Below are 23,367 nucleotides of genomic sequence, written 5' to 3' on the forward strand. Positions count from 1 at the left end.
AATCTAGTAGCCAAGTCTTGTTTTTAGGTACAGACTTAATTACACAACCTTTACGCACACATTTAAGCAAGACCAAATGGTTTCACTCCTCTTCCAATGTAATGTAAGTCAGGAATTTTATTGTGTCTCAGAAAAATTGCAAATTTAATCAAGTGGAAAAGTAATAGCATGCTTCTCCTTAATGAAACACACAATTTGAGGTATCATTCATGTCTGTAGCACAAACGGTGTGGAACAAGTTATGAAGCAAAGTTTAATACTTAGTTTTAGAGGTTTGTTCAAATCACTAACTCTAAGTATGAGCAATAATAACAGAAATACGTCCCTTAGCAAGCGCCACTAACCATGTTAATGATGCCCGACTGGGACTGGAATACCAAAATGAAGATTGGATGAACTCTGTGTATATGCATGAGTGATGGAAGCGGCCCTCCACCTCCTCAGCAATAACGGCCTCTTATCAGCCCTGTCGTGGAGGAGAAATGTGGATTTCATTATTTGTTGCAGTTAATGTTTGGTTCTGGTTGTTGACAGGCACAGCTGGCTGAGAGGAGATACTCAGCCAATGTCATCCCCATTAATATCACTTATTCAAGCACACGGCTAAAAGAGAGAGAGGCGAGGAGTTGGGGAATAGTGACGGAGGAGCAGAGAAGAGAGGAAAGGGGAGCAAGAGAGAGGGCTGCCCACACTGAAACCTTGACTGATGCTTTTTTACACGGACTGAGAAAATGCCTCAGAGAGTTAACAGCACCGCCAGCGTGTGACATTGAGGCTCGACAGCATTTCTTGTTTTCTGAGAACAGAAGTGTAGTAACAAAGCACTGCAGGCCACGACACACAGGCAGCTATGAAGTCACATCAATGAGAAATAAAGACACAGTGGTGAGATTTGAAGCACACAAGTTGTTTAGACTACTTTGTCCATTCAGTTTAAACACATTTTCATCAATAAGAAATAAACTTAAAATAAAATAGGCTGTAAATTAATTTTAGTTTTAGATGCATATAACACTTTACAATATGACTGCAATAAACAATACAATATGACTGCAATAAACAATACAATGTGCTGAAAAATGTAATGCTGTTAAAGACATAGAAGGTCATGATGGTTAGAAATAGTCACATCTATGAGAAATAACGACACAAATGTGAGATGAATTATAAGAAATAAAGTGTGTGTGCGCGTGCGTGCATGTGTGTTCAATACTCATTGCTGTGTGTGTGCACTTGGATGGGTGAATTAATTCAATTGTGAAATAAAAACATGCAGTTATGAGAAAGCCACAAGTGTGAGATATAAAACTAGCAAAGTGAGATATGGAAATTTGAATGGAAATACAGTACACTGAAATTCCAGTAAAGTAAATTATTCTGATTCCAATTTTGGTTCCTTAATGATTTCATTAATGATTACTTTACTACTTTTGTAAAAGAGAAATATAATAATAAGAAGAAATGTCTCCTGAGCATGCATATATATGCTCAGGAGACATTTTTGGAAAAGAGAAATATAATAATATATTTGGAAAAGAGAAATATAATAAGAAGAAGAAATGTCTCCTGAGCATGCACACACACACACACACACACACACACAGGCATGCATACAACTGGTGCGCAGGTACGCATGCTTGGTAAAAAATACCAGAAAACGTGGAGGGAAGTGATTTTGAGTACCAATATTTCTGGGGACAGGGACACGTTTACTTACTGGAGTAGGATTTTTCCCCATCCCTGGTAAGATAGCAATAGTGATAAGTGATAAGCAATAGTGATAAGAGTGTTTTCATTAATTATTAGGGGTGCAACGGATCGCAGTTGATCCGTTATCCGTACAGACCAGGCCCCACGGTTCGGCATACAAGTGATTTGTGGATTAACTGCTAAGTTTAACCATCAAAATGTGAAAGTTTATAATTTGGACATGTCTTGTCTTGCCAATTTACACATTCAAACGATTTTAAACACGGAAGAAGACTCATAAAAATCGGGACTTGCATGCCTCACACACCCGAAGTGTGCAAGTCCCAATTTTTGACTCTTCTTCCATGTTTAAAATTGTTTGAATGCTTGCTGAGAGATGCTTTTCAGACAGCGCTCGAACACCAAATTAATTCTTCTTTCGCATTTACTTGCGCTTAAATGGACACATACACTCAAAATTTTGTCAAAATACCCATCTCGCAAGTATTCTCTCAGTTATGTCATAAGTGAACGGCTGAGAAAGAAACCGGATGCGTGTCAGTATATTTGTTCTGTGTATTCAGTCTTAAAGTGACAGCAGCCTAATATTCCTGCTGTTGTCTGTGTCATTAATATTAAATGATGTTTTTTTTAACAAAGTTCGGGAGGATCACATTCAAATGATCTAACTAATCATCACATCCTTCCAACCAGCAGTCATCAATCATCAATCAACCTGTCTACCCAATCAGCATGAGTGGAGACATTATATATATATATATATATATATATATATATATATATATATATTTCAGCATCCCTCCACCACCCTGTCTCCTCACACTCGCCTAGTTACTTTCCTAAACCAGAAATATGGGGGGAGTACTCTGGGTTTGGGTCAAATACCGAGCTCGGAGCCCTTTCCTCGGACAGCAAAATACGCATACTATTAACTATCTGATTTTTTGTAAGTGTGAACTCGTAAATAAAAATAAAACAAAACAAAACATCTACCATGTTTGAGAGCAAAGAAGATAGTGAGGAGAGCAGTCAGGAGGTGAAGAAGTGATGATGACAACTTGTTGATTAAGAGTGAGAACCAGACAGCATCTACAGGTGCTCCCTTAAGAACCAGACCAAAAAAGTTGTGTGCACCCGTTTATCTATAAATTATAGTTCCCATTCAGTCGGTCACGTTCGACGTACGCCAGACAGACTGACGAATAGGAATCTCGCTAGAGAGGCCAATCTACTTCGAGTGTAACTAAACGAGCCAATGCGCATTGGCATGCAATCATATGCATCAGCTGCTCGCCTCGCAGCGCGGGTATATAATGAGCAGCAGGTGCGTTGCATCTTCAGCTTTTCCCTTCGGAGCCGAACGGTGTTTTTTCCTGTTCTCTGCAAGCGAGTGTCTGCTAGAAGACGAGTCAAGCTTTTTTGGTGAACTTCTCTTTTTTTCTGAGTGCGGGCGAACAGCACAGCAGCGGGGTCGAAGTCCTCTCTTTTCCTGTTTTTGTTTCGTTTGACGTTTTTGAGCAAAAAGCTGTTTGACAGCGTCAGAAGGCTGTTCTCACGGCCGGTACGGTGCGCTTTTGAGCGCTGAAAAGCCGTTTTTACGGCTGGTAAGAGTGAGCGCCTTCAAAGAGAGAGAGAGCACACGACAGGCTGCACACAATCCCTGTCTGTGTTGCGGTGGCCGTTCCCCTGCGTGCTTCAGCACTTCTAAAAGAGTAAAGTCCCTGAAAGAGCTTACACAAGTAGATTTGCGTCTTTTTAAAGATGACATCCTACTTGTGTTTCTGGATGCGGTCATTCCTGTCCTCACTGACGGCCACGATCACCGTTTCACATGTCTGGGCGCGTGCTGAAATGATGTTCGTGGGTGTTCATGTTTTCATTTGAGAACATGATCACGTTGACACGCCGGTCGTGACTCTTCTTTCTCCGGGAAGCTTGAGTCCCCTCTGTTGTTGGCCAGCTGCTGCTTGTGTGTAACAGCACAGCCGCGGGTCTGCCCGACACTCTGGGAGACCGTGGAGATCAACTAGAGCAAACCTCTCGCTCCTCTGCGTGTCGTGTGCCGTCGAGCTGCCGGGCTGCAGCGCGGGTTGTCACGGCAACCCAGCGCTCGCTCGCCGCTCTAGATGCGCGGTTCCCTTGTGTAATCTCCATTGTAGCGCCCTCTCTGGTGCACCAGAAGAGGTCTACTTTGCTGATATGGCTTGGGTGACATGAGGTTGAGGGGCTCCTTCGGGGAACCAACCCCCTAGGGCCCCTCCCTCTCTAGCGCATTGCAAGCTGTGCAGTTTCTGGATTGGATTGCTGGTCCTTCTCATAGGGGAACCTAGCATTTCATTCAGAGCTCCAGCTGAGGGACAGGCGTCGATTGCAGTATCGGAGAGAGTGCTGTTATGCTCTGGAAATGAGGGTGACGCTGCCCACTGTAATGGTGTGTGCTTATGCTGACTCAGATTCGGAGTTTACAGCCATGCTTTCCTGGGTCTTCCAGATGTGCATGGAAAACTTGGCAATATGGGGGTATATTGGTGCCATAAATATGGAATGCAAAAGGTGCCAAAATCTGCAAGTTTTTCCTCTCTCACTACCCTCTTGGATGGGGTGGCTGTACACAGACCACACCCACCCTGCATGTGAGGACAAGGCACTCTTTTTGCATGAGGGTAGTTCTGTGCTGGGGTTGAGCTACGCTTGTTGACTAACCGTGATCAAAGTCACAGCGCAGGCCCTCAGCCAGACGATGTCCACCTCAGTGGTCCAGAAGTGCCCCCTGGCTTACCTTGTGAGGTGTGAGAGGTTGTCAAGCTAAATGCTTTCTCAATGCTCCCATCTTACGAGGTGGCCTTTTCGGTGACACTGTCGGGGACTGAGCCCAGCGGTTCTCCTCAGTTAGTAGCGGATCGGGGAGCTTCCCATGACAAACCATTGAGTTCCTCAATGGTTTGTCATGGGACAAACCATTGTTTGTCGTCCCCTGCAAGAAACTCCGGCCCAGCAGGCTCTGCTTGCAGGGAGATGACGCTTCCCATCTCTGCAGTTGTTTAAGTGGTTGGTGAGGTTTGTTTCTGTTCCGCCACTGACCCAAGAGGCAGCGGTACCCAAATTTAAAAGAGTAGTTCCTCCATTTCCAGGTCTGAAGAGGGTTTGGAGAGCAGTGGGAGGAGAAAAACCTCACCACTCTCATCCCCTCTTCTGTTGCCAGCGGACAGCAGCAAGCAGCGGGCAGCCAAAGCCTCGACTGCTCCGTCTGTCCATCCGTGGAGCCAGGTAAGTGTTGCCTAGCACACTGTGACGCCGCTTCGGGCCGCCTCACAAAGAGAGCCCCCCGAGCCACGTCCCTGTGTTCCACCTCGCTGCCCTTCTGCGGGTACACCGGTGGTACCTTTGGTCCCGCTTGTACGGTCTCTGTGAGCCTGGTTAGCGCTCCCCAGTCCGTCTTGCTGGCTCCTTCGGACCATCAGGTTCGGCTTTGCGATTCAGTTTACCCGGCATCCCCCCCCAAGTTCAGGGACGCCCTCTTCACTACAGTGAAAGATGCCGATGCCCCTGTCCTGCGTGCGGAGATCGCAGTCCTACTGGCGAAGGACGCGATAGAGCCGGTCCCTCCAGCTGATTTGAGGTCGGGGTTCTACAGCCCCTACTTCATTGTACCCAAGAAAAGCGGCGGGTTACGACCGATCTTGGACCTGCGAGTTTTGAATCGGAGCCTCTACAAGCTACCGTTCAAAATGCCCACGCAGAAACGCATTTTCGAGTGCATCCGTCCCCAAGATTGGTTTGCAGCGATCGACCTGAAGGACACGTACTTCCATGTTTCGATTCTTCCGCGACACAGGCCATTCCTGAGATTTGCGTCGAAGGTCGAGCATATCAGTACAGATTCCTACCCTTCGGGCTAGCCCTGTCTCCCCACGTCTTCATGAAAGTCGTGGAAGGAGCCCTTGTTCTCATGAGAGAACAGGGTGTTCGCATTCTCAACTATCTAGACGACTGGCTCATTCTAGCAAAGTCTCGGGATCAGTTGTGCGAACACAGGGATTTGGTGCTCAGACACCTCAGCCAGTTGGGGCTTCGGGTCAACTGGGAAAAGAGCAAACTCACCCCAGTGCAGAGGATCTCTTTTCTCGGTATCGAGCAGATAGCACGCCTCACAGAGGAACGTGCTCGTTCGGTGTTGAACTGCCTGAATACGTTCAACGGCAGGACAGCGGTCCCACTGAAGTTCTTTCAGAGGCTCCTGGGGCATATGGCGGCTGCAGCGGCTGTAACATCGCTCAGTCTGCTTCATATGAGACCGCTTCAGCACTGGCTTCACGGCCGAGTCCGTGGTCGGACACTTTGTTTCTCCGGGCAGGTGTGCCCCTAGAACAAGTGTCCCGGCATGCTGTGGTTTTCACAGATGCTTCTGCCACCGGCTGGGGTGCCACGTACAACGGGCATGCAGTCTCAGGGGTTTGGACGGGACCCCATCTGCATTGGCACATCAATTGCCTCGAGTTGCTGGCAGTACGTCTTGCTCTGAGCCGCCTCAAAGGCCTGCTTCGGGGCAAGCATGTACTGGTCCGTACGGACAACACTGCTACCGTTGCGTACATCAACCGTCAAGGTGGTCTACACTCCCGTCGCATGTCGCAACTCGCCCGCCATCTCCTCCTGTGGATTCGGAAGCATCTGAAGTCGCTTCGCGCCATTCATGTTCCCGGTGTGCTCAACCGTGTGGCCGACGAGCTATCACGAGCTGCACTGCCAGGAGAGTGGCGACTCCACCCCCAGGTGGTTCAGCTGATCTGGAGAGAATTCGGAGAGGCTCAGGTAGACCTGTTTGCCTCACCAGAAACCTCCCACTGCCAGTTGTTTTACTCTCTGACCGAGGGGACACTCGGGACAGATGCACTGGCTCACAGCTGGCCCCGGGGCCTGCGTAAATATGCGTTTCCCCCAGTGAGCCTACTTGCACAGACCCTGTGCAAAGTCAGGGAGGACGAGGAGCAGGTCTTGTTAGTTGCGCCTTACTGGCCCAACCGGACCTGGTTCCCAGAACCCTCCCTGGCCCATCCCTCTGAGGAAAGACCTTCTTTCTCAGAGACGGGGCACTCTTTGGCACCCGCGTCCAGACCTCTGGAAACTCACTCTGGTGCTGAGAGCACTTCAGATTGCTCCCTTTGAGCCTTTGCTGTCAGCAGACTTAAAGATTCTATCTATGAAGACTTTGCTGCTGGTGGCATTGGCCTCCGTCAAGAGGGTAGGGGACCTGCAGTCATTTTCGGTCGACGAATCGTGCCTGGAGTTCGGGCCGGGTGATAGCAACGTGGTACTAAGACCCCGGCCTGGCTATGTGCCCAAGGTTCCTACCACTCCCTTCAGGGACCAGGTGGTGAGCCTGCAAGCGCTGCCCTCTGAGGAGGCAGACCCAGCCCTGGCTTTACTCTGTCCAGTTTGCGCTTTGCGACTGTACATAGACAGAACCCAAAGCCTCAGAACCTCAGACCAGCTCTTTGTCTGTTATGGAGGCCAGCAGAAGGGAAAGGCTGTCTCCAAGCAGAGGATGGCCCACTGGATAGTGGATGCCATCGCCCTGGCTTACCAAGCTCAGGGCGTGCCCTGCCCGCTCAGGTTGCATGCTCACTCCACGAGAGGTGTCACATCCTCCTGGGCGCTGGCTCGTGGCGCCTCGCTGACAGACATTTGTAGAGCTTCGGGCTGGGCGACACTTAACACGTTCGCTAGATACTATAGCCTTCGTGTCGAGCCGGTCCCCTCCTGTGTTCTCGCCACAGGTCAGAGGCACGGAGAGGCCCCCGCTTAGTGTCGACTTGCTGCGCTACATGCGCTTCTTTTCTCCAGAGAGTCCCTAAAAGGCAGACCCTGTCGAGTCCTCCGATATCCCTTCGGCAGCCGACGTGGCGGAGCGTCTGGCGCCAGGCCTATACTCCGTTGTATACTTGAGAACCGGGTTTAGGCTGGGTTCCATATGTGTGACCCTACGGGGATCCCATATGGTTGGTTCCACGGTTGCTCCTAAACGAAGCCCGTGTCTTTCCCTCTGGGAGAACCTACCCTTCATCGGGTTGGAGTCACCCCAGCTCTTCCATATGTAGCACAGCCCTACAGGGTTAGTCCATATGTACTTCTCCACATAACTCCTTCGGGGAAGGATGTGGCTTCCGCAGCGTTCCTTTCCCAGCGAAAGGGTACGCTTTCCCAGCGTTATCCAATAGTCTCACTGAATGGGTTTTGGGGAATAGCAGTGATAGACTCTCTCTGTGTTAGCCCACCAGGCAAGTGGGTTCAGGTCGCTTACAACAGAGCGCTGGAAGGGGGCAGCTCCTGTGGCGCTTTGGTAGGGATTTCTATTCGTCGGTCTGTCCGACGTACGTTGAACGTGACCGACTGAATGGGAACGTCTCAGTTACAAAGGTAACCCTCGTTCCCTGAAGGAGGGAACGGAGACGTACGTCCCGTCGCCACAGTCGCTGTACCCCGCTGATGCTGCCGCCTATACGGTTCGGCTCCTCAGCGAAAACCTGAAGATGCAACGCACCTGCTGCTCATTATATACCCGCGCTGCGAGGCGAGCAGCTGATGCATATGATTGCATGCCAATGTGCATTGGCTCGTTTAGTTACACTCGAAGTAGATTGGCCTCTCTAGCGAGATTCCTATTCGTCGGTCTGTCCGACGTACGTTATTTTTAATTGTAAAACATTTCACATGTATTACTGTTTTACTGTATTTGAGTACATAATTACAACCTTGGTGAAAATAAGAGACTTCTTTCAAACATTAAAAAAAAAAAAAAAAAAAACTACCCAGGTAGCAAAGACTTCTGGCCCTGATTTGGCATGAAGCCGGCACAGCTGGCATTCAGTCGGCACTGGCATGAGGCATGTGAACCGAACATGGCCCGGTTATGGTGGACATGGAACCGTCTTTAAGACGGCAAACAAGATATGGGCCAATTGTTAAGTGTATTATTTGGGCCACATGTAAAATATAGAACTGTGGGCCACATATGTGTGGCCAGACTTTTCCCACAGATATTTCATAATTGATAATATTTTCATGAACACAGCTGTTTCCCCTATTCCTGTTTACAACGTGGGTTTATTGCTCTCCATCAACAAGGTTTAATCAATTATGGGACACCATAAACTTTAAATTTATATTACATTTAGGCTACATTTAATCATTCAGCAAACTCTTTTATCCAAAGAGATTTACAATAGAGGACAACAAACCGTAAGCAAATCAACAAAAGCGCAATACTAAGACAGTCTAACACAGTACACAAAGCATATATATGTATGTATATATAGCTATATATATATATATATATATATATATATATATATATATATATATATATATATATATATGTATGTGTGTGTGTTTGTAATAATTTTGTTTGTGTGTAATATTTGCTTTATATATATATATATATATATACATATACCTACATATTAATGGTACCTATATACTGTATAATAGTGTTAGAAGGAAGCAAGCTTTTTAAATTAGCAGCAGATAGAAATTTAATTGTTTGATTATCTTAATTTATGCACAAACAAGGCCAATTTCACACATATGTTTTCTTTCTGAAAATGTCCTAGTATTATTGGGCATATTGGAGCAAGAAAAAAATCTACCAATCAGGTCGCATCTAGAAAAGCGCGCATAAAGCGCAATGCTTCATGGGTTTGCCGTTTTAACCTCATTGCAGTCAGGACACACTCAGACTCAATCTTGTACCTTTATTGTTCGATTTGGATTTTTTTTTTTTCTTCATTTAAAAGTGTGTAATCTTGCGATTTAGCTGGTTTGGTTAACGTTTTAGAACGCTTTAACCAAAAAAAAAAAAAAAATTACTCCCGGAATCAGAGTTATTGAAGAATTGGGCGGGCACTGAATGCACTTGAGGCTGCACATCTCTAACGGCCGTGGACTCCTCAATTGACTCGAGCATAGCGAACGAAGTTTGGTAAGTGAATATTGTAAAATATATTTTATAGCCTATATTTGGTTTAACGTTACTTTTTTGGATTGTAGAGTAAGTATGAACAATGCATAATCGTAGCTGTTAGGCCTATATTAAAATGTAATCAGTTCACTAATGTTAAATGTTCGTCGATTACATTCCCAGATAGCAAGCTATGATCAAAATAATGTTGAATCAATGTTAATTTGTCAACGTTAACATCATTGAATCAATATCACTTTTGCACCCTCAATTAATGTTGAAAATATGTTGAAATTTCAGCAAATAAAAGTCAATGGTAGTGGCATTGAATAAATGTTTGCACTCTCAGAAAATGAAACACAACTACAACTGACTTCAAGCCACAGCCTGAAATCAACTGAAGATAAAAGACGACAATAAATCTCTCAAGATAATTCTTTTTGAGAATTAACAGGTTTAGATGTTGATGTTTTATTGAAAATGTTTGGTCACCAACATTGGTCATCATTATTTAAAAAAATCTGAATATGATCAGTGGCAAGAAAGTATTATTGGTAAATATTTCAATAACAATTAACCACTTTTGGTCAGGAACAAGGTTAGAAATATACTCTGCTTTGTGAGGCAGAAAACTGTCTTATATACTAGTTTATTGTTTCTTGTTTCTTTGCAACAAATGGTGTGTTTTAGTAAACACTGTTACAAAGAGCACAAACTCACACAAAAAGCCCAGAGTCAAACTGCCCAACTAAAGAACCACTGACCACCAAAATGGTGACCAAACATTTTCAATAAAACATCAACATCTAAACCTGTTAATTCTCAAAAAGAATTATCTTGAGAGATTTATTGTCTTCTTTTATTTTCAGTTGATTTCAGGCTGTGGCTTTTAAGTCAGTTGTAGTTGTTTCATTTTCTGAAAGTGGAAACATTGATTCAATGCCATTACCATTTATTTATTTATTTATTTATTTATTTTTTGTTGAAATTTCAACATTAATTGAGGGTGCAAAAGTGATATTGATTCAATGATGTTAACATTGACAAATTAATATTGAATCAACATTATTTCGATCATGGCTTGCTATCTGGGTTCAGATTGTAATATTCAAGTTGTATAGATTTAATAATACAATGGTGTTGTTTGACAAATTATGTAATGAGAGCAAACGGGTTTATGTGTTTGTTTTGATAGTTTGTCTTTCAATTTGAAATGAAATAAGCAGAAATTAAGAAAACAACAACACCGTTGTTCATTTTTCCATTTGTTCAACAACAACAAAAACAAAAATATTTCTGCTTGATTTTTTTGGTTCATGTTTTTAACCTGTCAATCAAAAAATATTTTTTGGAACAAATGAAGAAAACTATTAAAGGTGCCAACAACTATCAAAACGTACATGGACCTTGTAGTTTCACCAATTCATTTATGATTTTCTTGATTGTGTTTGGTGTGTGTGTGTTTGCTTTCTGTATTATTAATAATTTATATGATTCATTTTACAATTTGAAATATTTTCTTTTATTTGTTGTTTCAGGTTGAAGAACAAAAGACCTGAGTAAAGCCACGGTATGGAAAAGACTTGGATGTACAATGATAGGGGCAATTCACGAAGAAAGGCATTAAGGGTAGTCAGTAAACTAATGGAAAACGAGCATGATGGGGAAAGAATTGTGAATGATGAGACAAGTGTTAATGTTGATGATTCAGAGGAATCTGACATGCAAATTGGTGATGAAAGTGATGATGATCTAGTTGATGGCACTGAGGATAAGGAAGTACATGAAAAGAGTGCAGCTTCTGTTGAGGATCTGCCTGATCTTGGAGAACAGTGTAGTGAGATGGATGGTGGTTTGCAGAGTTCTCTGGCAGACTGGGCAATTGAATTTGGAATATCTCTAATAGCTCTGTCAGCGCTTCTCAGCATCCTCAAAATCTGTCATCCCTCTCTGCCAAAGGATGGACGAACGTTGTTGAAAACAAAAACGAGCTACAAAATTAGCAGTGTGGCAGGTGGTGTGTTCCATTATTGTGGAATTCTGAATTCTATTCGGAAAATTCTAGATGTCATTTGGCGTAATGTGCCAGACAGACATGTTTTTAAACTGCAATTAAATTTTGATGGATTACCTATCTTCAAGAGTACAACTACACAGTTTTGGCCAATTCTTGGTTTGTTGCAAGGATACACCAAGAAACCTATTTTGATTGGACTGTTTTGTGGTACTTCTAAGCCAAATTCCTTGACTGAGTATCTTCATGATCTGGTTCAAGAGCTAAAAGTGTTGAAAGATGGGTTTCTGTTCAAGCAGAAAACTTTCTTTTTGAATGTTGTTTCTGTTGTGTGTGACACCCCAGCACGAGCGTTCATCAGAGGTGTGAAGTCACACACTGCTTATCATGGATGTGACAAGTGTCACCAAACAGGTATCCGCAAATCGAATAGAATGACATTTCCTGAGGTTAATGCGAGGCGCAGAACTGATGATAGTTTTAGGCAAGCCACAGATGAAGAACACCACATCCAACACTCACCTCTTACAGAGGTTGGCATCGACATGGTCACTTGTTTTCCATATGATTATATGCACCTGGTTTGTCTGGGTGTAATGAGACGTCTCTTAGACTTGTGGATCAGCACCACTGGTCCCTTGTACTGTCGCATTTCATCTAGTCAAGCTTCCATAGTTTCAGATAGACTTCTTGCACTTAGAAATTACATTCCAAGCGAGTTTGCTCGAAGGCCACGGGTTCTGGCTGAAAGATGTAGGTGGAAAGCCACAGAACTACGCCAATTCTTGTTGTACACTGGTCCAGTTGTGCTGAGGGGTATTCTGCAGCCTCAGATCTATGACAACTTCATGCTGTTGTCAGTAGGCGTGTATATTTTGGCAAGTCCACAATATTGTATGGAGTTGAATGACTTTGCTAAAACTCTTTTGGTGTCATTCGTTGAACACTTTGGCCTGCTTTACGGTGAGGAGTTTTTGGTATACAATATTCATGGTCTGGTGCATCTCAGTGATGATGTCAAAGTCCATGGTAATTTAGACCTTATATCAGCATTTCCCTTTGAAAATTTCTTAGGAAAACTAAAAAAATTGGTTCGAGGTCCACTTAATCCTTTGACTCAGGTGATACGAAGATTATCAGAGATGGAAAATGACAGCTACAGTTCTGATGTTAAAGAGGCAACTCAAAAACTGGAAAATGAGCATATGGATGGGCCAGTGCCAGAATGCTTCTCACAACAAGTTCGTCAATATAGAGTGCTTGCTACAGATGATGTAGTTGTGAAGGTCAAAGAGAGAGATTGTTGCATCAAAATTGATAAAAAGTTGTTGTTAGTCCAGAACATTGTTGAGGATAAAGGAATAGTGTACATTGTGGCCAATGAATATAAACAGGTGGAACACTTCTTTACATATCCTATTGACTCAAGAGAGCTGGGAATTTATGTTGTTTCCAACCTCTCTACTAACATCAAATGTTTCATGGTTAGAAATAAGCCCCAGAAGTATGTGAGACTACCATTCCAAAACCGATTTGTTGTTGTTCCACTATTGCATTGAGACAAATAGCCCTTTTGTTTTAGCATTTCAGTTGGCTAAAGAGTATGTTACTGTGGTTTCAATTTTTTCTCATTAGATGTTTCACATAGTTGTTTTTGACAACACCAATGAGGTTGAAGTTGTACCTTCCATTTGGATGAAAAATGGAGAGTGCATGTGGCCTCCAAATAAAACTGATGTAGCAAAAGCTGTAAAATTACAAGAATGTCCTGGAGATGAATGGAAGCCCCATAAGGCCAGAATTATTTACACATCACGTAAGTTACATTAATTCACCTCTTTCTTCAAACTGAACTAGTGTTATGTATTACTTAAAATTGCTTTTTTTTTTTTTTTTTTTTTTTTACTTTCCCAGATGACTACAATGAAGCTAGACGGAAACTTCCTCAAGCTGTTGATCACACTGACATTGGAAGTGATGGAGGGAACTCACCAATTAAATTTAAAAGAAGAAGAATGTAGGGGAAGAATGTGTTTCATTGTTTTTTTTTTGTTTTTGTTTTTTTATTATTAATTGGTGGTGCACAACATTTACTAATAATTGCATATCTTGAAATGATGATATATGTTCTTAGACCTAAAAACAATTTTTCCCCGGAGAGGATGATGATGATGAGATGGAAAGCACTGTGAAAGAAAAAAAAATCAAAAAAAGGGTAAGAACCTACTGCTATTTTAAATTATAGTGTATTTTATCATACCAGATAAAGTGCTAAGATCTGTTGTACTTCTAAGCAGAAAGTATCCATTGCCCAATGCTCCAAAGATCGTCAGACAGCACAAAAGTCCTGCATTAGAACCAGTAAAGCAAAACATCCCCAAGCTTCACCAAAGAGGCCACGGTGTTCCTGAATGTCACTATGATGACATGGAAGGCACCCTGGAAGGAACAATGTCAAGAAAAGGGTAGGAAGCTTCAGTATTTTTAAAAATTTTATACACTTTATCACAGCAGATAAAGGACTAACATATTTTGTACATTTGAGCAGAAAGTATTCATTGCCCAGTGCTCCAAAGATCAGTAGGCAGCACACCACTCCTGCATTAGACCCAGGAAAGCAAAACAGCCCCAAGCTCCACCCAAAAGACCACAGCACTGCTGACATCCACCCAAAAGACCACAGCACTCCTCAGGTCCACCCAAAAGGCCACAGTGCTGCTGACCTCCACCCAAAAGACCACAGCACTCCTGACCTCCATCGAAGAGGCTACTGCACTCCTGAGCTTTACTCAAGTGATGACAGCACTCCTGACCTCTACCCAAGAGGCCATAGCAGTCCTGAGCACAACCCAAGAGGCCACAGCACTCCTGACCTCTACCCAAGAGGCCATAGCAGTCCTGAGCACAACCCAAGAGACCATAGCAGGCACATTATCACTGAGCGCTGTACATCGAGGCACATCAGTTCTGAGATTCGTCCATTAAGGCATGTCAGCAGTGAGATCCACACATCAAGCAGCATCAGCACTGAGACTGGTAGATCAAGTCATGCCAGCTCTGAGAGCCATAGACCAAGCCATGCTGCACCTTCTCTAGTCCCATCAAAGCATATTGAGCCACACCAGACCAGGGAGCAGACATCTAGTTTGCAAACATGTGAGTATATTAATATTTATTATAGTTATGTTTGTTTTTCGTAATTTTTTTTTCCTCTGGCAAATTACTATTTGTACTTCATATTGTTTTTTACACTCTTTCTTATACAAAAAATGACTACAAGTTAAAACTTAGATGAACGTATGTTTGTGCCATCAACTTCCAAAAATTCATATCTCAAGAATGTTTTGTTGAGATGTTGTAATTTGTGATGATAAAGAATAGTCCCAATGGTGATTAATCCACAATTTTAGTCGTTTGGCATGTTAACTTGCAAATTTGACTTGCATTGGAATACAGTTTTGGTTTGGACAAGCAAATGGTCAGTGTTTACCTAATTAAGTGACTGAAAACTTATATTTGTCTTTCTTGTTTTCTTCCCAGCCCTCCTGCGTAATATATTAACAAAACAGGAAATGATGATGGACCAACTGCGAATCATCTTCAAGACCCTGCAGAGTATGAAATCGGCTGATGAGACAGAGACAGTCCTGGATCGAAATTTGTTGCCACTTAAAGATGTCAGTTCTCTTCAGGAAATGGAGGAACAACTACATAGTAATCCTGACCTCCAGAAACAGTTGGTATGTTGGCAAATCATCACATTTCCTAAAACTGAGGTTACTATCTTCAGTGTTTTCCACAGACATGCACTCTATTTGTGGTGGCACTTACCCTGTTAAATGTGGGGACAGATTTATAATTGATTAAACCATTGCTTAAAAAAATAATTCATGGTGATTTCAGGTAAACACGCTGGCTCTCAAAGGTGGGGTGGACGTCCACGAGTGCATTTGGAGGATTATGCAGGGCCTGATTACTAACTCTTTGGCGCAAAAAATCAACATGAGAGGAATAAATGGAAAAATTGGTTTCCAGCGCTTACGTTTAAGGGATGTTGTGATTGGTAAGTTGTACTTTATGCCATAAGAGTGCTTTAAGTGTTTAAAAATCTAAATTTATTTAAATTGATAATTAAGGTTACAAGGGGAGTAGAGGAAGAGAGAGGAGAACTATATGAGGAAATGTGAGAGAAGGGATTTAAAGAGGGAGGGAGAAAAAAGGGCAGAGGAAAAGGATAGAGTGGAGAAATTGAGGGATGAGGGAAAAAGATGAGAGGAGGGGACAAAATGAAGTTATGCAGAGAAGGGAGGAGGTAGTGATAAGAGGTGGTGAGCAGGGGAGAGGAGAGGAAACACAAGTGTTATTTTTTATTTTACAGTGTCCTTGCTGCATGTTACATGTACTTAGAGTAATAATAACAGTTACTTATGAATAGTTGCATGCAGTAACTTTAAACCAAACCCTAATGCTAACTATAGTAAGTACTTCAATTATATTACACTGTTCTTAAATTAACAATTACACTGTGTAACAAGGAAACCATAAAACATAGTGTAACTGACAATTCCACTAAAACTGAACCCGGGACATTCTGGTGTATACATGCAAAGACCAGTTTAAATCGAAAGTGTAGACATACATGACTAGTTCACATGATTCATATTGTCCTTATTATTTTCTGCTGAACAAATGGTATTGAAACTATCATAGCATTGCACTAAGGCCAAGATTTTTTGAAAAGTATATCTGTATTGTATATCTGTACTTAACCTGGTCGGATGATGGTGCCAGCTCATTACTAAACTGATCTGCATTAATTTACATTCTCTATGTGTAGATGTAACTGAATGTCTGTAAATAGGTTCTGGGTTCAGTTTTAATGTATTTCTCCTTTAAAATTCAATAGCCACATTAGCTTTTGATACAGGAGCTGATTTCAAACCATGTTTACATGTATGTTTCAGCGGCTGTGAGGCGTAACCGTCTGACGTCTGCGGCCACAGAAAAGGACATTGATTCCACCATCAAAAGATGGCTATATCTGGCCCCAGATAGGGATGGTGGCAGGAGAGAGGATGAAGAGAAAAGAGTGTCAGGAGAGTACAACAGGTTAACGGATCTGTGACTTGTTTGGATTTTCAAGAGTTGTGTCCAGTGCCGCTTGTTCATAAACTGAATCATAAGTTGAAGAGTTGTGTACACAGTGCTGCTTGTTCATTAACTGAATCAGATGTTGAAGAATTGTGTACACAGTGCTGCTTGTTCATGAACTGAATCAGATGTTGAAGAATTGTGTACACAGTGCTGCTTGTTCATGAACTGAATCAGATGTTGACGAATTGTGTTCACAGTGCTGCTTGTTCATGAACTGAATCAGATGTTGACGAATTGTGTACACAGTGCTGCTTGTTCATGAACTGAATCAGATGTTGACGAATTGTGTTCACAGTGCTGCTTGTTCATGAACTGAATCAGATGTTGACGAATTGTGTACACAGTGCTGCTTGTTCATGAACTGAATCAGATGTTGACGAATTGTGGGCACAGTGCTGCTTGTTCATGAACTGAATCAGATGTTGAAGAATTGTGTTCACAGTGCTGCTTGTTCATGAACTGAATCAGATGTTGACGAATTGTGTTCACAGTGCTGCTTGTTCATGAACTGAATCAGATGTTGACGAATTGTGTTCACAGTGCTGCTTGTTCATGAACTGAATCAGATGTTGACGAATTGTGTACACAGTGCTGCTTGTTCAATAACTGAATCAGATGTTGAAGAATTATGTACACAGTGCTGCTTGTTCATGAACTGAATCAGATGTTGAAGAGTTGTGTTCACAGTGGCATTGACATGCAAGCATTGTTTTTTGTTTCTTTTGTTTAAATGTGAAACAATAAATATTTTTTCAAAATACTGTTGTTGTTCAGGCATTTTTCATTTGGGCCAAGGGTGTGTATAAAGTGGCTAGATTAAGGTTTTGTTGAGGCTGACATGTGGAACCAAATGTTTGGTCCTGAATAGTACCAGAATAGGGCCAGCTATTGTCATACATTTGGCTGAGATATGGCTATGCCATGGGCCATATGTGGCCCGGGTTCTGGCAACCTGACCTGGTCCAGTCATGTACCGTAATTCACTGCTGTATTTGGGCCAAGTGAAAGTGGGTTGTGTGGCCCATCACTGGGCCAAACCAGTTTTGCTATGTGGGTACAGACCTCAGACTTTTGAATGGTATTGAATGCTGCATTTGTTGTAGTGCAGAACAAGAACAAAGCAAGATGTTGTTAGTGCATTATTTTCCATTTAATATAACATTAACAGAACCAAATGTCATTGAAACAATTTGGCTCTAGTAGTTGTTGTTTTTTTTCTTTTTTTTAAACTTGCAACGATTACAAATAAGAACCCTTGCCCCCACTGAGGTCAAGGCCCAAACACACACCAATCGATCATGTTAAATGCAAAAATCAGCATGGCTGACTCATTTGCTCAAAAGAGGTTAATAGAGGAAGGGTGCTGGAGAGGAAAATGAGAGGCTGATTGTCTTGTCACAGGTGACGGTAGCAGCACAATCTTGCTGACAAAGCCGTGCAGCTCCCAGAGCGTGAGAGTGCTGTAAGAGCGGTGACCTCTCACACCACAGTACTCATGGGAAAATACACATTGTCAGCTGGCCAGCTCTTCTTCCTCACATTTGTCTCACAACCACAAAGCGTTCACACACAAACACCTGAGACACTGTTCAATTACCTGCGCATCAGACCTGGTCAGTTCTGTACAGAAACCAAACCTCTAAAAATCTTTTGTGGAACACAAAAAGAGATATTATGCAGAAATTTGAGTTATATATATTGGAATTTTGAGTTTTTCTTTTTTTACTGAAGATTTTACTGAAGAATAGTTTGCAGTTTCATTGGCAGAAGTCAGCTTCAATACTCACAAGGAGTTTGTAGGCCAAACAATTATACTCTAATACAGTCCACTAACTATGTCATTACCTCAGGTTAAACGATTCTGATTGGTTAAGAAATAGATAAAGTTAGAAATTGTCCACACACGGATTCATAGACATGGCATGTCTCCATAGATTATACAGATAGAACTGCTCTTCTGCTTGGTTGTTCATTTCACCAATACTGATCTGTAACAAAGGATACAAGCACACATACGTAGATACTTCAAGGTTGAAGTTGGTTGAGCAGGATATTTCCCTAAAACATAGGTAAGTTGTACTTTTCTGTCAGTGAGAGGTACAGACAATATTCATCATTATGCTCTAGTGTTTGAAGATGAAAAGAAAAATACTGTAACATACATCGAAGAAGTCATATAAATCATCTTATATTTATAAGGATAAATATTGATTAATAACTTGATTATAAATCACTCAAAAGATATACACCAATCCGGTATAACATTATGGCCACTGATCAGGTGAACACTGATTATCTCTTCATCACGGCACCTGTTAGTGGGTGGGAAATATATTAGGCAGCAAGTGAACATTTTGTTCTCAGATGTTCTCTTGATGTGTTAGAAGCAGGTAAAATGGGCAAACGTCAGGATTTGAGCGAGTTTGACAGGAACCAAATTGTGATGGCTAGACGACTTGGTCAGAGCATCTCAAAAACTACAGTTCTTGTAGGGTGTTCCTGCACTGTAACACATTTCTGTAGTTTTCACAGCATTATTACTGTAAAATGAACAAATCCTTACTGTAGAACCTGTACACAGCATGTTGCTGTAAATCTGCAGAGCATCATGGTTAAATTATAATGGTGGGTAAATTCTACAGTAAATAAAGGACTTTTTTCAGCAGCAGAAACTGGAGATTCCACAATTTCTTTAGGATTTGTCTTCAACAAGGTAACTTTTCTCATATTTTGCAATGTTAGGTTAATGTACCAAGGCATCCTCATGTAAATTCACTTGTGTTTAGGAGTGCGCCAGGAGAGAGATGCAGAGAGCGGCACTAGTAAGCCATATCATTACAAACATAACTGTTTGCTCATGTAAATTTAATAGATTTTTATTTTTTTTATCTGTCAATATTTGATAACGTCATTAGTTTGGTGGAGTAACATTGCTGGATAAAAGTAAACTGGAACTCTATGCACACGCACATGCATGTGTGTCAGCAAAGTGCGCTAGCCGTTTCTTCTTGTTTTTCTAGCTATGGCATGATGAATCGAATAACGAAGCAGGCTGAAGTAAAATGCAGCAACAGGTAAGGATTTCAAACAGCACAACATTTTTCAAAGGATCATGTTTTTCTGAGCTTCTCTGCCAGGAAAAATACAGCGGCTACATAGAATAGATGCTAGCTTTTTTAAGTGAATTCCTGCCTTGTGGAAGCATTGTGAGCATTGTAATATATGGTGACTGGTTCAACGAGTTTTGTTCGGGAACTTGATCGATATGGAACTTCATTGATACAAAATGGATATGACAAACTACGTACATTGTTGTGTTGTGACCAATCGATGTGTTGTCATGATCTCAAGTTCATATGTTCTCAAGGCCAAGTTTAGTGTAAAATAATCTACGTGACATATAGCAAGATGCTTTTCCTTTGTTTCTATAGTAACTGTCATTAGTTCATTTGCTTTCAGCTGTGTTTGATTAATTAGTCTCGTTTGTATTAACTAAGTTGTGCCTTGTCTCCATTCTCTGTTTGGTGTTATGATTATGTTAAGGTGTGTCACTCTGCCTGTTCAGTGGATTGTCTTGTCTTTGAGGAATTTATTAAACTTTATCCAATGCTGCAATAGTATTTTTCTGTCTGCCAGCACACCCATTGTGTGACAATAATATAGTATAATTGTTACAATGCGTGGTTAGGAAAGTCACAAAAATGAGGAAACATTCAAGGACAGACTTTAATGATGAATGCTTAGAAAACAGGAATAAAAAGAAATGCTATCTGTCAGTAGAACTGATAAAGACTAAGGGAAAACTGAGAGCTTATAAGCATGAACAAACAAAGGGACCTAATAAGATAATTAATGAGACAACAGGTGAACAGAATGATTAATCAAACAGACTGAGAAACTAGGTCCAACAGGGAAGAACCAAAAACAATGAAGACAGCATACATGTTAATATAATACAATATAATGTAACCATTATGCCATAATTGAAAATAAAATTAAAACAAACAAACATCTATCTCATGTCGTTATGTGTAGTGAGTCGCTCATGTGATCAAAGTTTCACTCTTCAGAACTTCCGTTAAGGGAGCACAGTGAGCATTGTTGCTCCCTGATTTTCATGGTGCATTGTGGGACTTTTTAGGAAGTGAATATTTCAGTGCACTGGAAGGATTCTGTGACTGAGCCTGTGTCTCAATGTGCATACTATCCATCCTAAATAGTATGTGAGACTAGTAACATTCAATACTATTTAGGGCAGATAGGGTGGATAGTATGCACATTGGGATGCAGGGTGAGACAGCCCTTAAAACGGCTGACTCCCTGATCAGTGCTGACTACTGAACTAGGGAGCTAATTGAGGCCCACTCATTATCATGTCCACACTTGTTAATATGGTCAACATAGTAATATTAATGTTGACTGGATTATTTAATTTAGCCAGACCAACTTGTATACATTGTCATCAAGCCACCAGTCTTGCCTTTAGTTGTCTACATTAAAGACTAATTCCTTCCACTGCAGGAAGTGACTCCAGCCCAGAAGTAACTTTCCCATTCAGGAATAAAGTTGGTATTAAGGATTCTGATGCTTAAAATTCTACAGTTTTTACATTATATATACTTTCTGTTTTATTCATTTCCAACTGTATCTGGACATTTGAATTCAACTTCAACAAAGATGATGGATTTGTATGTTTAGGAGTGTTGTATACCAAATAATAAAAATGTATAGCCTATAAATGTGTATATAATGTAAAATATTTTATGCCTATGTATTTTCACATTTAAAATGTTTAAATAAATGTCAGTTTGTGACAAGAATCATGTCTTCATTTTATAGTACACAATAAAAACAGTAATCTTGTATTTGCTGTGATTAAAAAAAAAATACAGCAGTAATAATAAAATACTGCGAAATGTATGGTAACTTGCTGGCAGCAATTAGCAAGTAAGTTGCTGTGTTCTATTCCACAGTATGCATACTGTGAATGTAATCACAGTAACTATTTTGTTACTGTTTTTATTATTATACTGTAATTTTACTGTAATAAGAAACACAGTAAAAAAGTTGTTGTGATTTGATTTACAGTTACTATTATGTTACTGTGTTTATTATTACAGTAAAATTACAGTTACTGTGATTACATTTACAGTAAGCATACTGTGGAATAGAACACAGCAACTTACTTGCTAATTGCTGCAAGCTAGTTACCGTGCATTTTACAGTGTTCTTCTTACAGTGTGGTCAAAAGTGGTCCAATGAAGGAAAAGTGGTGAATTCTTGCATATGCTTTGTGAGAGACACCAGCACACCAGCATCCAGAACACCGGTGGATGACCAACGTTACAGCAGGGTGCGCACACACTGTCCCGAGGACGTCAAGAAGTGATAATGATCTTTGAAGGCTCTCCTGAAAATACTGCAGTGGCCTCACAACAAGTCTGTGAGTAGAAACACAATCATTTATAATGCAATTTAAGTAATTTATGCAGCAGACCAAAAACAACTGAATTAGTTTCCGCGAAAGATAAGCATCATAACTGTGTTGGCTAAAAGTCACGTACGCGCTCACACAAGTCCATGACAGCTGGTATAAAGTAGTTTACCTGAGCCTAGAGGGCAACCGACTAATCATAACCTCTCTCTGAAGATTACTTGAGCAGGTAATATCTCCCGGAATATTCTGTGGCACAGCCCGCTGTTGTAAGAACATTGTATCAATGAGATATTACGGCGAGGTGATATGCTGCTCAAGGTCACTGAGGCACAGCTTCCCGCAGGGGCATTTCATGGAACTGTGGGTAATATGTTTAGCGAGAATGTGATAAGACTACAGGTTCCTTGCCTTGTTAGAGGGAAGGGTAAACTAGAACCAAGGCTGTTTTGCATAGTTTTATTTTTTTTATGTGATTTATTCAGAGGCAGACCAGCTGATATTTTGAGCCAGCACTAAAAATACCATACCTAATTTACTGAAAACACTCACGCACATCAATACATTTTCGTTGATATAAACTTGTTTTTAATGAAAAAAGTTTTCACTTCATCAGAGATGACATTTAGTACATGAACTGGGGAATATATTTGAACCATTGCAATTAATTGAGCTAGTTGGTCCAGAAGTCCAGAAATCTATACCCTCCTCTGCTTTAAAGCCTGGATCTTTCCTCACTTTCCAGTTATATTTTCCATGTTAATTGTTTTATCTATCTATCTATCTATCTATCTATCTATCTATCTATCTATCTATCTATCTATCTATCTATCTATCTATCTATCTATCTATCTATCTATCTATCTATCTATCACAGAAATGTCAGCAGTTTAGGATGCACAATGGGATGCAGTACGGTTTGTAAAAATAAAACAGTATCTATATTTATGACAAACGTGAGAAGTGCATGTAGACTAAATAGTGAGGAATCAAATATATAATATTTATCTGGTCTGTAGTCAGAGCTTCAGGGGAGCTCACAGGGAACCTACCGAATGCTCCTGATATAGTCAACAAGACAACAATTCCTGGCATCTC

At 41.4% G+C, this 23,367-nt stretch overlaps 1 protein-coding gene across 1 annotated transcript; it reads left to right on the forward strand.

Annotated features, from left to right (window-relative positions):
* Window positions 1-13,833: 13,833 nt before the first annotated feature.
* Window positions 13,834-16,806, forward strand: LOC137006261 (uncharacterized). Its single transcript, XM_067366896.1, has 6 exons — window positions 13,834-13,896; window positions 13,979-14,146; window positions 14,230-14,837; window positions 15,222-15,421; window positions 15,585-15,744; window positions 16,646-16,806. The coding sequence occupies exons 2-6, from the start codon at window positions 14,109-14,111 to the stop codon at window positions 16,804-16,806; spliced, it is 1,167 nt and encodes a 388-aa protein (XP_067222997.1). The 5' UTR covers window positions 13,834-13,896; window positions 13,979-14,108.
* Window positions 16,807-23,367: the final 6,561 nt, after the last annotated feature.

This window comes from Chanodichthys erythropterus, chromosome 18 (genome assembly GCF_024489055.1).
Source record: "Chanodichthys erythropterus isolate Z2021 chromosome 18, ASM2448905v1, whole genome shotgun sequence".
In the NCBI taxonomy this organism is placed as follows: Eukaryota; Metazoa; Chordata; class Actinopteri; order Cypriniformes; family Xenocyprididae; genus Chanodichthys; species Chanodichthys erythropterus.

Excerpts from the sequence above, each read along its gene's own strand:
- LOC137006261 (XM_067366896.1), top strand. The coding sequence starts at position 14,109 with ATGGAAGGCACCCTGGAAGGAACAATGTCAAGAAAAGG. Across the intron at positions 14,147-14,229 it reads GGAACAATGTCAAGAAAAGG|AAAGTATTCATTGCCCAGTG; the intron begins GTAGGAAGCTTC and ends ACATTTGAGCAG. Across the intron at positions 15,745-16,645 it reads TTTAAGGGATGTTGTGATTG|CGGCTGTGAGGCGTAACCGT; the intron begins GTAAGTTGTACT and ends TGTATGTTTCAG.